At 52.8% G+C, this 14558-nt stretch overlaps 1 protein-coding gene across 4 annotated transcripts in view; it reads left to right on the forward strand.

Moving 5' to 3' along the window:
• Nucleotides 1-14558, forward strand: part of COL16A1 (collagen type XVI alpha 1 chain) — a 50317-nt gene that overhangs the window by 13193 nt on the left and 22566 nt on the right. For all 4 annotated transcript variants that reach the window (XM_081055294.1, XM_081055296.1, XM_081055295.1 and 1 more), the window contains 24 exons: nt 136-171; nt 659-769; nt 1172-1207; nt 1441-1476; nt 1554-1664; nt 2030-2074; nt 3849-3884; nt 4014-4058; nt 4339-4470; nt 5249-5284; nt 5488-5595; nt 5902-6024; nt 6123-6176; nt 6389-6430; nt 6770-6805; nt 6892-6945; nt 7109-7177; nt 9041-9094; nt 9186-9212; nt 9961-10020; nt 10207-10254; nt 10386-10439; nt 13874-13927; nt 14148-14180. In XM_081055294.1, the coding sequence (XP_080911420.1) occupies nt 136-171; nt 659-769; nt 1172-1207; nt 1441-1476; nt 1554-1664; nt 2030-2074; nt 3849-3884; nt 4014-4058; nt 4339-4470; nt 5249-5284; nt 5488-5595; nt 5902-6024; nt 6123-6176; nt 6389-6430; nt 6770-6805; nt 6892-6945; nt 7109-7177; nt 9041-9094; nt 9186-9212; nt 9961-10020; nt 10207-10254; nt 10386-10439; nt 13874-13927; nt 14148-14180 (1440 nt within the window). The remainder of the gene's footprint in view (nt 1-135; nt 172-658; nt 770-1171; nt 1208-1440; nt 1477-1553; nt 1665-2029; nt 2075-3848; nt 3885-4013; nt 4059-4338; nt 4471-5248; nt 5285-5487; nt 5596-5901; nt 6025-6122; nt 6177-6388; nt 6431-6769; nt 6806-6891; nt 6946-7108; nt 7178-9040; nt 9095-9185; nt 9213-9960; nt 10021-10206; nt 10255-10385; nt 10440-13873; nt 13928-14147; nt 14181-14558) is intronic.

Below are 14558 nucleotides of genomic sequence, written 5' to 3' on the forward strand. Positions count from 1 at the left end.
GGGTGGGGGTCGCTGCCCACCATGCCCAGGTCTGCTCTACCAAAGCCTCCCAGAGGTGGGAGGTTAGGTCCTCGGCCCTCTCTTGGCTCACCAGTCCCTCTGCCATGGCACTAACACCTACTGTTTCTCCTACAGGGGAAGCCAGGAATGCCAGGGCTGAAGGGAGAGAAGGTAAGTCCCCAGCTGGGTTGCCCCAGGTTGGGGTGGGAGTGGAAGCTCTTCTCTGGAGGTAACACTGAGCATCAAGGGCCCTGTGACCAGGGGGACTGGACCTTCCTCAGGGCGCTCCCCACCCCCATCCCTTTTTATTCGTACAGTGTGCATGAGTGGTTACTAAATAGATAGCCTGACCAGGGAATTACACAGCTGGGTTCAAATCCGCCTCTGTCACTCACATGATTTATGACTATGGCAAGTTTCCACCTCTGTAAATGAGACACAGGGCTTTCTTATGGCGGGTTGTGAGGATGTAGTTTTGTGATGTCCCCGAATCATAAGTTAAATGAATGAGTCAGTTGAACAGAAAGCCCCTCCAAAGTTTCTGCTGTCCATGTTGGTGTTGGGGTGAGGGTGCTGGCCCACCCAATGTCTAGAGTTGCTTGTCTTCCCCAGGGTTTCAGCCCCACCTTGTCCACTCATGGTCTCTCCCTTCTGCTAGGGTGACCCCTGTGAAGTGTGCCCAACGCTGCCTGAAGGGTTCCAGAACTTTGTGGGACTCCCTGGAAAGCCAGGGCCCAAGGGGGAACCAGGTGATCCTGCATCAGCCAGGGTGAGTGCCCAAGGTGGCCAATGAGGGACCGCCATAAAAAAACCTGGGGGCACGATCATGGAGAGGAGTTGGGCAGAGGGACTGGGTACTTCTCATGGTCATAGAGAGGTTGTGGGAAGAGGGTCTAGATGCTTAGCTTCATGATGGGAGCTGAAGCATAGAGTTTGAGGCTGGGCTAGAAGGCCACCCCAGGTTTCCATGGCAACCCCCCAGGGTTTCAGAGGAACTGCTAAAATGCCTTTTGGGCAAGCTGGGGTAGAGCCAACCCTTATAGTAAGCAAAGCTCTGTCCTCCTCCTGCAATTGGGTGTTGGTTAGGAGTGGTGGAAAGGAGTGGGCAGGGCTGGGTTAGGGTCCTGGCCTGGATTCCCCACCCCATTCCCTCAAAGACATTTTCTTTCAGGAGGGCCTGGGAGTCGTTGGACAAAAAGGTGATCGGGTATGTATAGGAACTTTCTGGTGGGAGAGCTTAGCCTTGCCTCATTTCCTCCATCTGTTATATGCTTGATGAGCTCTGGCTCTGAGGTGTTAACCTTGAATCCCCTAGAACCCTTGGGTATTTGAAGCATTCGTGGTGCGTGTGTGACATTGTTGTCCTGCTCACATATAGCTAGGCAGTTTGGGGTGCCCCAATACGCCCAGTGTCAGCTCATGAACCCTTTTTCCCTGCAGGGAGACCCTGGCATCCAAGGCCTAAAAGGAGAGAAGGTGAGGGAACCCTAGTTCTCTGGCTGCACCTCTCTAACTACTAGGAGACTTTTTGATCCCTTCTCTTCCATCCCCAGGGGGAGTCCTGCTTGTCCTGCATCTCAGCGGTGGGGAGCCAGCATCTTGGGCCTTTTGCGGGGGCCAAAGGAGATGTGGGCTCCCCTGGCTTCGGTTTGCCTGGCCTCCCGGTGAGTGACGGCTTCATCCTAGCCCAGCCCAGCCCAGTCCGGCCCACCCTTGCTACATGGTGGCCTCCCTGGCTCCTTAGGCCCCCGAATCTCAAGGAAGGAGGCCCTGAGGCAGGTGTCCCAGGCCTGCAGCCTGGTCCCTCCTCCATTGCTGTATTGCCTCGGGTTACTTGCCCCTGGAACTCCCTCTTAGAATCTCCCAGTGCCCAGCTGTATAACAGAAACAACTGTCTAGCTACCTGCAGGGCTATGGGATTCATTATTCTGAGCTGACTTTTCTCTTTCTGGTGGACACTGGGGCCCATGGGAGTTTTGGAGGGGTGGGAATGGGGAGATGCTGTGACCGTGACTTGATTGTCTTTCAGGGGAAAGTTGGGGTTCCAGGGCCAACAGGGCTGAAAGGAGAGAAGGTGAGACCTGGGTTAGGTGTCAGGGACACCAGGGCTTCTTGGCAGAGAGACAGGGGAGAAGCCCTGGGCAGGGAATTGGGACAATATAGACAAGAGACCAAACTGTACGTCCATGGTGAAATAGATTCATCAGTGTTTTGCAGACTGAAGTCAAAGAATTTATTTCTGAGAGCTCTCATGTTCTTCAAGAGAATTCCTTAGTGTTGTATTTTTAATTTATTGATACTCTAAAACAATTAAGTACATTCAAGATGACCTTGTAATAAAATGATAATAGTACTTCTTTACCACTAATTATGTGCCAGGTACTATTCTAAGTGCTTGTATATATATTAACTTGTTTCCTCCTTCCAAAACCTTATGGGGTCAGGACTCCATTATTCCCATTTTATGGGTGAGGAAACAGAGGCACAGAAAGGCCAAGTAAATTGCCCAAAGTCACACAGGTGTTTGGGTGCAGAAGTGGGATTTGAACCCAGGAAGTCTGTCTCCGGAGTCTGTAATCTGCATCACGACTTCAGTGCCTGAGTTAACATTTGTATTTATGGCTGCATTAGAGACAAATCCCAGCATTGAATTTGTGATGCAGTGTTATTCAAATGAGGGGTTCTGCGGGTGTACGAGTGTTCAAGTGAGAGAAGACTGACATGTATGTTCAGACTCAGCAATCCCTGGCATACCACCTGTTCTTTCTCAAACGGGCCTTTGCACCCCTGCTCCACATCCGTTTCCTCTTCCAGTCTTCTCCAGTAAGAGGCACATACCCAACTCCTAAAACCCCATACCTGACAGCATCCTCGAGTCCTCCCTTCCCTATGTCATCTCCTCTATCTGACACTTCTGCCAACTGCATCTCTCCCAAGCCAGACCCCCCTCGCCCCCTTCATCTAGTCCCTATCATCTTTCACCTGGACAGTGGCAACAGCTCCCTGTTGGGCCTACCTCTGGCCACTGCAGCTCGTCAAAAGTGCATTTGTCATCTGGTACCTAACATGGCTCTGTGAAAAGAACTTGGGTTACATTATTTCCCTGCTTAAAATCCGGCCATGACTCAACTTTGTACCAAAGGCCTGCTCTGCCTAAGAAGACCCGGCGTGCCTTTTGAAGTCCATCTGCTTCTCCTCTCCCCATTTCCTGTGCTTTAGATATCCTGTTCTCCTTCCATTCTGGAATATGCCAAGACTGTTGCCACCTCTTAGAGTTTGTACTTGTGGCTCCCACTGTCCAGAACATTTTTCTTCTCTACCTTCCCCTACTCTTTCATTGGCTGGCCTTATTCTAATCTTCCTGATAATTGTGGTTAATATTTATCTGACCACCTTGCCTACATGGCTTCCCCACCTGCTTTGCCTCATCACCTTATTTATTTCCTTCATAACACTCATTGTTATCTGCAGCGACTATTGTCTAAAAAGTTCTGATCGGCCCCCACGAGTGTGTAGGCTCCACGAGGTGTGTTTGTGCTGTTCCTTGCCACATCTAGGCACTTTGCCCAGTGTGCAGCACACATAGGCACCGGTGAACCGCTATTGGATAAATGCATTCATGACATTGTGTGCTGGGTCAGGGCTGAGGGTGGGGCTGGGATGCCGTGCATCGAGACTGGGGCACACACAGACTGGCTACAGACTCCCCTGGAAACTTGGGTTCCCCAGCCAGGAAAAGAGGGGTAGTCTGGCGGTCCCAAGCAGCTACTTTTGCAGTTTGGGTTTGGGATTGACCTAGCACTATGTGCCTTCCCACTTTGCCCCCGTGTTCTCTGCTTTGCCCTCAGGGTGATTTCGGGGAGGCAGGACCAGCCGGGAGTTCGGTAAGTGTGCTTGGGATGGCAGCAGCTCTGGGAAAAGACAAGGTGGGAGGTGCTGCCACTGCCAGGGAAATGACAAGGCTGGAGGCAGTGCCCCAGCACTGGAATCACACATGGCTTTTTATCACACAGGGGCCGCCAGGGCCAGTGGGACCTGAAGGCATCAAAGGGGAAAAGGTGAGTCTGGGGACGTCCCCATGCCACAGCTGGCGTGGGCTTCCTCACAGACACTCATCTTGCTCTCCTTCAAACTCTCCAAGGCGCCCCACTGCCTCACAGCGGACACCTTAGCATGGCATTCGATACCCCTGATGACTTGGCTCCCGCCTTCTTTTTTTAAACGTGTTCTCCTGCAATCTCGCTTGAGATATCCCTTACCCAGTGGAGTCAGGCATGGCTACATCTCCTGATGCCAAGCCGGCTTGGGCACCCCCAACCCTGTGTCCTTGATTGGCAGGGGGAGCCTTGTGAACCGTGTGCAGCTCTGTCCAAACCTCAGGATGGGAATGGCCACGTGCTGGCCTTCCCTGGCCCTCCTGGAGAGAAGGGAGAGCCTGGGCCTCCAGGCTTTGGCCTGCCAGGAAAACAGGTGAGTTTCAGGGCCTCTGGAGCGGGCATGCAGACAGGGCTCAAGGCGGGTGGGACCCCATCTCGTTGGGTCTCTTGGCTCCCTGGGCAGTGGGGAGTAGGTGGTAGTGTGTGGAGGGGCCAGTGCCTTTGTCCCCAGAGAAAGCTGGCCTGACAGGCCTCTGCCCTTTATCCTGGGACACAGCATGGCAGGATGTACAGAAAGAGTGCCAACCTGGGACCAGACAGACCAGGATTCAAAGTCCATCTCGGCCTTTTACTAGCTCTTTGACTCGAGCAAATTCCTTCCCCTGTCTATGCCCCTGTTTCCTGTGCATCGTGGTATCGTAAAGCCTAGGAATGGTGTATATGAAGCACTTAGCAACACGCAGTAGGTGTTCAAGAAATGATAGGTACCATTGTGATGATTATTATGATTCCTGCTTTACAAAAACAGTGAACACTGACAGTGTACACAGTGTGCCAAGCACTGCTTCATGACATTAGCTCATCTAATCTCAAGAACGCAACAGGGTAGAAGACCTATGCTATTTTATCACCCCCACTTGACAGATGAGGAAACTGGGGCACAGAAACGTTAAATAACTTGCCCAGAGTCACCTTAGCAGGACTCTGTCTCAAGTCTCTTCTCTTAATCTATACAGTATTTCCTCACTAGAGTGAGGGCAGAGATTTTTGTCCATTTTGTAGATTGTTGTATTCCCCGGGGTCTAACGCAGTGCCAGACACTTAGGGGTGTCTGGTATGAGTGAATGGGTGCGGAAATGCTTTCTCCCCAGGGCAAGGCTGGAGAGCATGGATTGAAGGGGCAGAAGGTGAGAGAGCCTCAGTGGCCGTGGGTGGGCACGCCCTCTCAGATACCCTCCCCACCTCCTTTTCCTGATTGCCCTGTGCCCACTCTCCACTCCCTGCCCAACCTCTAGGCCCAATGAAGGGCTCTTGAGTGCCTGCAGGTCCCAGGAGGGAAGCCTGCCCATAGCTGGTTCACTTCTGCTCTCCTTGAACCCAATCCTTACAGGGTGATGCAGGAAATCCTGGAGATCCCGGAACACCAGGCATCACGGGGCAGCCGGGACTGTCGGGAGAGCCTGGGGTTCGGGGCCCCGTGGGGCCAAAAGGAGAAAAGGTCAGTCAGGCAGGGGGCAGTTTGTTACATGAATAAAAAGAAATCAAGCTGAGAGCTAATGAGGACCGCAGTCAGGATGCCAGAAGCACTGGGGGAGTGTGGTGGGGGGTGCCTCAGCTCTTCTCTAAGAAGGGGACAATAGTTGGGAGTGTCAGGGGCCTAGTTTGATTTCCCACACTGAGGTGGGGGTAGCAGAGGGGCAGAGCTCTCAGAGGGGCACAAGGACCCCCCCCCTTCCAATGCCACCTCCTGGCTTGGCCGCCAGCCCTGGCTCACTGGCTCTTGGCTGTGCCCATCTCTGACTAGGGTGATGGCTGCACTGCCTGCCCCAGCCTGCAGGGGGCGTTGACCAACACGGTGGGACTGCCTGGGAAGCCTGGCCCCAAAGGAGAGCCAGGCCCTGAAGGTGTGGGCCAGCCTGGTAAACCGGTGAGTTTGGGCTGCCAGTCCTCTGCTCCTTCCCTGCCTGGGCTTCTCTTTTCTCCCCCTTTCCTCTGTGGGACCTTTGGGCCACCTGTGTCTTTTAGGGACAGCCTGGTTTACCAGGAGTTCAAGGACCCCCAGGACTGAAGGGCATCCAGGTAAGTGTGACTTTGGGGGGCCTGGGCAGGTATGTGCAGGTGAGAGTGGGGGTGGGTAGAAGCATGGAGCAGTGGGCATGGAGTGGGAAATGGAGACCAGCTACAGAGCAGGGAGAGGGTGGAGGTGGAGGAGGTTAAGGAGAAGGGGCTGGGGAAGAGGTCAAGGGTGAGTGGGGAATCTCAAGAAAAGGATTATCCTTCTGCCTCTTCAGGGAGAGCCTGGGCCTCCAGGAATGAGAGTCCAGGGGCCCCAGGTGAGTCTCCAGCCTTACCTTTGCCTGCCTGCCCCCTCCAACAACACTTCCATTAGCTAGCTGCCCACTCCCATTCACCCTGAAAACCACAGAGCTCTGCCTGCCCCCAATGCTCAAGGTCATAGTTCTGGGACAGAGTTGTCCGGCAGCCTTAGCTTTGCTTCTGTTGGGGACCTTGGTTTGATCCCTTCCTCTCTGACCCTCAGGGTCCCCTCGGGGTGCTCTTCTGAGTGTGGACTATCAAATACCCCACCCCAGACCAGGTCTGCCAGTGGGGCAGGGCCAGTGGGGCAGGTTGGCTTGGGCAGCTATATCCCATCTGTCTTTTCTGACTTTCAGGGGGAACCTGGAGTCCAGGGATTTCCTGGCATTCAGGTATGTCTGCCTTGGGCCTGAAGGAGGCTGGCAGGGGAAGGGGCCACTCTAGAATAAAGGATAACCAACTGTGCTTCTTTCTGCAGGGGCTTCAGGGACCTCGGGGACCCCCTGGCCCCGCTGGAGAGAAGGGTACCAAGGTGAGCCTCTGCCTCTTTGGGCACTAGGCCTGCAGTGCTTTGGAGTGCAGTGCCCACAGGGGACATGGGAGCTGAGTGATGCCCATCAGAGGGCTGCCCAAGACTTGACCGGTGCATCTCACCTGCTGGATGGCCCGTAACACTTGTACCCTCTCTTCCACAGGGATCTCCAGGGGTGAAAGGAGCCATTGGACCTGTGGGACCTCCTGGTGCCAGTGTCTCTGGGCCTCCGGTAAGGGTCCTGTCTGCGCTCCATGCTGGGGTGTTGCTGGAACCAAGGGTGTTGCTGCCAGGAAGAGGGCACAGGGCTGACCCTGCCCAACACCGCAGCATGGGGGATGGGAGGAGAGAGGCCATAGCCCAGCCCAGCCTCGGAGAAGGAAGATGGCACTGTTTCTGGGAGCACCTGAATAATGACAATACTGATCACCAGTATTTTTTAAGCAGTGACTGTTCTAAGGCCCTGTGCTAAGCGCTAGACAATCAGCGATTCACTTAATCCTCATAAAGAACTCTGTAAGGGAACGGCTATTATGGTCCCCATTTCACAGATTAGAAAACTGAGGGCCAGAGAGTGAGGAGGCAGAACCAGGACTTGAACTCAGGTCTGTCTGAATCAAAGCCCATGTGTTAACTCCCCCACCCCCACTTCAAGCCTTGGAGTCATTAGGGATCATCTAAACTGATACTGCCCAGTGGAACTGCCAACGATGATGGAAATGTTCTATTCTGCATTGCCTGAGATGGTTGCCCCTAGCCACATGTGGTTTTCGAGCACTCAAAATGTAGCGAGTGTGACTGAGGAACTAATATTTAAATTTCGTTTAATTTTAATTAATTTAAATTTAAATAGCCACATGTGGCTATTGGCTACCATACTGGACAGCACACCTATCTAGACCAGCAATACTTCCAACCTCATGACCCTGAAAGACCTCCCTTTATTACTGTCCCTCCAACAATTCCCATGTTCTAAAAGATATGCCTATTGAATGAATTGCATAGATGAAGTAATAATAAATGCATTTCCTCATTTTCATTCATCAGAGGCCTGTCCAATAACTCCTATTCTACATGCACCCACTAGAATTTTGTGAGATGCTATAATTCTAGCGTAAATCAAGGAAATGGTACTTTTCACCCTGCCTGGGCCATGCCAGATTGTCAGCAAACGGAGAATTTTTCTTGGGCTTTGGATGACGTTGACAATAGCCCATTGAATCGCATCTTTTTTTATCCTTATTGGATCCCTAAAGAAATTCCAGTTGCAGTTTGGGAATCACTGATGGATTCCTCCTGAGGCAACACCGAAACGCAGAGGGGCCAGGGGCTTGGCCTGGTCCACACAGCCAGGCTGTATTGCCCAGCCGAGCCCGACACTCAGGGTGCCTGCCTGTCCCAGGGAACCCCAGGGTAAAGCAGAGGTAAATGGCAGGCAGTCCTGGTCCTTGGGGAGCTTTGAGTCCCATGTGTGAAGGTGGCATGTCCCATAGGAAGGCAGCCATTGGAATGCCCCTGTGTGGCCAGGCTGATCTCTCCTGACTGTCTTCCCTCAAGCTGAATCCCATCCAGGAAGGTCCCCAGTCCCAGTCCTTCACTCACTAGTTGTGTGACCTTAGGCAAGTGACAGTTGCTCAGAGTTTCCAATTCCTTGTTGATAAAATAGGAGCTGAAATAAATCAACGGAGATAACCTTTGTGATACAGAAAATGTGTGCCCAAAACTAAAGGGCGAAAGGAGAGAGCAGGGACTCGGCCACACAGACCTGGGTGCAGTCCTGTTGTTGGGTCTATTATAAAATTTCTTTCGGCTTCAGTTTCCTCACGTGTAAAACAGTCCTGCGGGGCTGGGGGTGGGCATTCCATTCAGTGTGCTCCACAGGCACCTGGGGTCTGACACCCAGAAGGTGCTCAGGAAACGCCAGTCTTCTTCCTCCTTCCTCCTCTCCTTGTTTCTTGTCCCTAAGTCTCATCCTCTAGAATGCGGGCACGGGGCCTGGGGGCTCCAGGGGAGCTTCTGTGTGTCCTGTGCCCTCCTTGCAGGTAGGCCCACCCTGTCTACCCTCACCCACTGACCCTGGCCTCTCTCCCTTCAGGGCCCTGATGGGCAGCCAGGACAGACTGGACTTCCAGGAACCAGAGGGATGCCAGTGAGTACAGTATCTGAGGGCAGCAGTAAGCCACAGCTGGCCCTGCCTCTGCATGCTTATCTACTCACCTCCTTGTGTTTCTTCCCTGTAGGGTGAGAAGGGATCTCAGGGAGAGAAGGTAAGTCCCAATACTCTGGCGAAATCAGCAGCTCTATAGTCCTACCACCCAGGGGAAGCTGCATACATCCTTGGTAGTGGCCCTAGACTGGACGATGGTAGCTAAGGAGTCATTCTAGTCTCTTTGGTCTCTTTGCCTCCCGCCAGCTCCCTGGTTCCTGGGAGCATGGGCCCCAAACGCTCCCCACTTCACCTTGTTGCTGGCCCAGCACTCAACCAGGATCCCAGGCGACCCAGAGAGCAGCAAGCCCCTCCATCTCCAGGGAGGCAACTGCATTTTCAAATGGACAGGGACAGGAACTGAGTCGGGAAGGACTCGTGGTAAAAGGGCAGAGATATGAAGGCCTAGGAGAGAAGGGCACGGAAGCCAGGCTGGGCTACCGGAAGTAGGGCTGTAGCCGGGTAGAGCTGTGCCAGTACTGGAGGCAAGAATACCTGTGCCGCAGGAGGCGAAACTACAAACGCAGTAAGAGCAGCAGCTGTTGTTTGCTGAGTGTTTGCCATGTGGCAGGAACTCTACATACACGAATCCATTCCATCCTCACGACAGTCTATGCATTTGGTATTATTATTCTCACCTTATAGATGAGGAAATTGAGGTTCACAGAGGTCGGACAGATTGCCCAAGGGCATGATCATAAGAGGCAGATCCTAGATTTAAACCCTGGCCTCTTCATCCCAGGAGCCCATGCTGCCTCCCAGATGTCAGTTTCTTTGCCCCTCTCTGACAAAGGCTCTTGTCTTTTCAGGGTGAGCCAGGGGAGTGCTCCTGCCCCTCCCGAGGAGACCCCATCTTCTCTGGAATGCCGGTGAGTGGTGCTGAAAGCCTTCCCCCCAGCTTTGGGGGAGAGGCCTGGCTTCCGGCCATGGCCCAACACGCAAGGGCCCTGTAGGGCTTTGTGCCCCAGCCAGCTGCCTCCCCATGCAGCCCTGCGCTTGGTGTGGACGTTGCCTGTAACCTCTCCCCTTCTTTTGCGACCCCCACTCCCACCCAGGGTGCTCCGGGACTTTGGATGGGCAGTTCCTGGCAGCCGGGCCCGCAGGTGTGTGTCGCTTGTCTCCTCTGTTTCTCCACTTGTCCGCCAGCACCCCACGGCTTGCCCACCCTCACACGCTGCCCCCAGCGAAGGGGCAGAGCTTTCTTCAGGGTCTGATTATTTCTTCTCTCTCTCAGGGTCCCCCGGGTGTTCCTGGACCACCAGGCCCCCCTGGAATGCCTGGGCTGCAGGTAAAGTGGGAGAGGAGAATAAGAGTTTGGGAGGCGGGGTGCTGGGGTGCATGCTTCATGCTGGACCTTGCGTGTGCTGCTACCCCGCCCAGCACACACACCTGTCATTTCTTACTCCTCTGTGCTTCTGTGCCCCAGAGTGGCGCAGGGCTCCCACTGATCCCTACGGCTGGCTGTGTGCACTCCTGGTCCTTTTTCGAGAAATGTCATGTTGTCTGCTAGCCCAGATACCCCACTGACATCTGTTCCAGGCTCAGGCCTTGGCCAGCTGTCAGGAACCTAGAATCTGAGTCAGATAAAACTTTTACGCTGGTACAGAGCTCCTCTGTTTTGGAGCAGTGTTCTACATTTATTTGTGCAACAAATATTTTTGCCCACCTGCTATTTTCTGGCACTGTTTTAGGGGCTGGTGATACAGCAGTAGACAAAAATAAAATCCCTGCCCTCTTGGAGCTTGCATTTGTAGGAAAGACAGATGATAAGCAAGATAAATGAATAAAATACAATATGTTAGAAAGTGATACGTGCTAAGGAGAAAGATAAAGCAGGAGTGGGGATCGAAAATGGGAGGAGGGCGGGGAAGAAATTTGAGAAAAGTGACATTTGAATCTTTTCAGAAAGATTTGAAAAGAAGGTGACATTTGAATCAAGACTCCAAGGAAATGAGGAGTGAGCCTGTGAGGGAAAATATTCCTGATAGAGAAAGCAGCAGGTGCAAAGGCCCGGAGGTGGGAATGTGCCTGACGTGTTTGGGGGAATAGCAGGGAGGCCAAAGATAGTGAGGGGAGGGCAATAGGAGTTGAAATTGTGATTGGAGCGTTCATTCAGAGCCAGGCAGCTTGACTTTGAATCCCAACTCTGCTGTGTGTTAGCTGTGTGATGCTGGGCAAGTTACTTACCCTCTCTGTGTCTCAATTCCTTCATCTGTTAAGTGGAGATAATTACAGCATGTACCTCATGGGGCTTTTGTGAGTTTTAAACAACTCAATGCATGTGAAATGTGTAGAACTGTGCCTGGCACTTAGTAGGTGTGCAGAAGGCATCCACCATCATTATGGCAAACACTGCTTTTCTCCTATGTCCCTTCTCTCATTCATTGGAGCTTTACATCAACTCCGGTAGGAAAGTGGTGTTATCCCCAAGTCACAGCTGGGCAAACTGAGGCTCTGAAAGGTGAAGAAGCTTGGCTGAGGTCTTCCAGCGAGGTGTTGGTAGTGCTGGATTGGGCTTCCCAGAGCGCAGGACTTTTTTCTCCCCTGCCCTGCCTTTCAGGACGGTTCCCCAGTGGTTTGCAAACCCGGCCCCATTTTCCCGAGCTCCTTAGAAGGCACAGGCAGTGGTCATGCCCCCAGCTCCTAAAAGAGTGATTCTCACCCAAAGAAGAAGAGCAGAATCACATGGAAGCTTTTCACAAACTCTGTACTCCCCACTGTCCTGGCGATTTTGCCGTTTCACACACACACACACACACACACACACACACACACACACACACTCTGCTGATGGCCATTTCCACTGGGATCGCAGTTCTTTTGTCTCTTGTCCAGAGGTGGAAGTAGAGCCAACTCTGGGTCCCCTATGGGCCAGCCACACATTTATCGAGTGTCCGGGCTTCCTGTTGCACTGCCAGGAAACAGGAATCTGTCTGCAGGGGGCTTGCAGTTTGCTTGGGGAAGCATGACAGTCATTCAACGTGATACATTAACAAGTTCATGCTGGTGTAGTATGAGCCCTGCCAAGACATGCTGATGGAATGAGGCAGCAAAGAGTGACTGCTGAGTCTGATTCCAGGCACCAGAGTCGTCCTCTCATGCCCGTGCTGGAGACGAAGCCGAGGCTGCCACTACTGGGCACCTGCCCTCTGCCCGTGGGGTGCACGTCCTCCTCACCAGGTTGTCTCCTGCAGTTCTTTTGAGGAAGGGAGGGCCCAGCAGTTCCTCTCTTTAGATGCAGAAAGAGGCTCAGAGATATACAGCACTTACTGGTCCAAGGATGCTTGGACCAGGCTGCTTAACTGCTTGGTTATCTCCTGTAATCCTCTCCCATTTCACAGAAGAAGAAACCGAGGCACAGAGGCTAAGAAATGTGCCTGAGGCTAGATAGCTGGTAGGTCGTGAGTAGCTGACTAGATAGCTCTTCAAGTCTGCAGTAGAACAACAGGTGGGACATTTAGTTCAGGGTGGGGGTGGGCAAGAAAAGATCATCACCAAGAATCAGGCTTGAAGTAACATGAGCAATGGAGAGTGGAGCAGGGTTTGAATAATAATTTAGGGCATAATTGTAATGAACACATTCAAGGGGTTTTCCCTTTCCCAAGGCCCTGTGCTAAGCAAGCAGTTTACCCTGCACACTCATTAGTATGCAGACAGAATGAGCAGGGCTGGGTGATGCACATGGCAGTGTAAGAGGGGGTGGGGAGGCTGACTTGGGGTTTGACTCAGGTCTGATGGAGCCTGGCCTGAAATGGGGGGGAAGGTGGCATGTTCTATTGCTAGGAACTGAGACTCGAAGGGAAGCCAACTCTCAGAGCGGGCCAAGGAAATCCCGTGCGGGCAGAGCAGGGTGAGCAGTGGTGCGTTCATTTAACACGCATTTAATGCGTGCGTCCTCCGTGTCGGACACTGGGGATTTAAGAGGGAACACGCTCCCTGCCTCCATGGAGCATTGAATATGCAAATGTGCATTGTGAGTCTACAAGGGGAACAGAGCGTCTGAGTGGCAAACATTTAACATGAGAGTTCTGTGTGCCACGCTCTGTACTAAGCTCCTTACAGCATGGTCTCCTTTAAGCTTCACCATGAACTATTTCTGTTTTACAGATAGGGAAACTGAGGCACGCAGATTTTTTTTTTTTTTTACCCCAAGTAACCTGCCAAAAGTTATACAGGTAGTAGGGATTTGCACCTAGCGAGGTCTGACTTCCAAGCCTCCACCTTGGGAGTTGCGTAATTTCAGCATAATTTCTTTTGAGAAATTATGCTGAAATAGTGGTTAAGAGAGGGGTTGAAGCTAGTGGTCCTCATTCAGAATCTCACCTCTGTGCTTTGCGTGTCCTGTGACCTTCGGCAGTTATTCACCTTCTCTGAAGTCTTTGCTCTGTTTTTAAGATGGAGTTAACACCTAGCTCACCAAAAGAACTGTGTTGATTCAATGAGGAAATATAGGAAAAGGACTTAGTTAGAGCCTCTGCCTAATTTCTGACCTTCCTGTAACATGTGGGGAAAAAGACTCCCTGTTAGACTGGTTTTGAGGGGGGGGTCACCCCTCTGGGTCTCCTCCACTTTCCCTACAAATGGTCTAGAGATTTTGAGCTAAGAATGTGGGCTCTCAACTCTGCAAGAGGAGGGGAAGAGGCAGGGGGATGGTGGATGAAGCAGGGTGCCCTGAAGGCTAGAGGGAGGAGACCACTCACTTGTGTCTCTTCTTTGCTGCAGGGAGTGCCTGGAAACAACGGTTTGCCAGGACAGCCTGGGCTAACTGCAGAACTGGTAGGTACCGGCCAGCACTCACTATCCAGCCCTCTCCATGCCCTTCCCAGAGCTGAGCTCACCAGGCTAGCTCCTGAGCTGCAGTGGGCATGCCTTCTCTCCCTCTTCTGAGGCAGGGAGAAGCCTGCTGGCATGTGGCTTCTCACGGCTTCACCTGAAGCCATAAGTCTCCTTCCCCCTTCCTCTCCCCTGCTTGAGCCTTCCTGTCTGTCTCTTGCAGGGGGCCTTACCCATTGAGCAGCACCTCCTTCAGGTAAGAGGTAGGGAGTAGGAACTGGTGGGAGTGGCACTGCACAGAGAGAGCTGCAGATGGAGCTGTCTGTGGGCAGTGTGCGTGCCAAGCATATCTAAGAGAGGGCCTAGCGCAGCGCCCAGCTCGTCACAGACCCTTGTCAATATCTGCTGAATGAGTGTTTGGAGGAATACTGACAAGGTACCCACATGCTGGAGATTGTCGGCAGTTCCAACCTCAAAGCTGCCAGTGAAGCCCTGTACCACCATGGTCATGCCAGGGCCGGGCCTAACAGTGTCCAGAGCAGAGTGGGGAGGGTGAAAGTGCAGTTATGGGATCGGCAGGCCTGCCTGCCAAGATTACATCCTATGATAAGACTGAGTGGGGCCCTGAAAGAAG

Source organism: Rhinolophus hipposideros (assembly GCF_964194185.1).
Source record: "Rhinolophus hipposideros genome assembly, chromosome: 8".
Taxonomy (NCBI): domain Eukaryota; kingdom Metazoa; phylum Chordata; class Mammalia; order Chiroptera; family Rhinolophidae; genus Rhinolophus; species Rhinolophus hipposideros.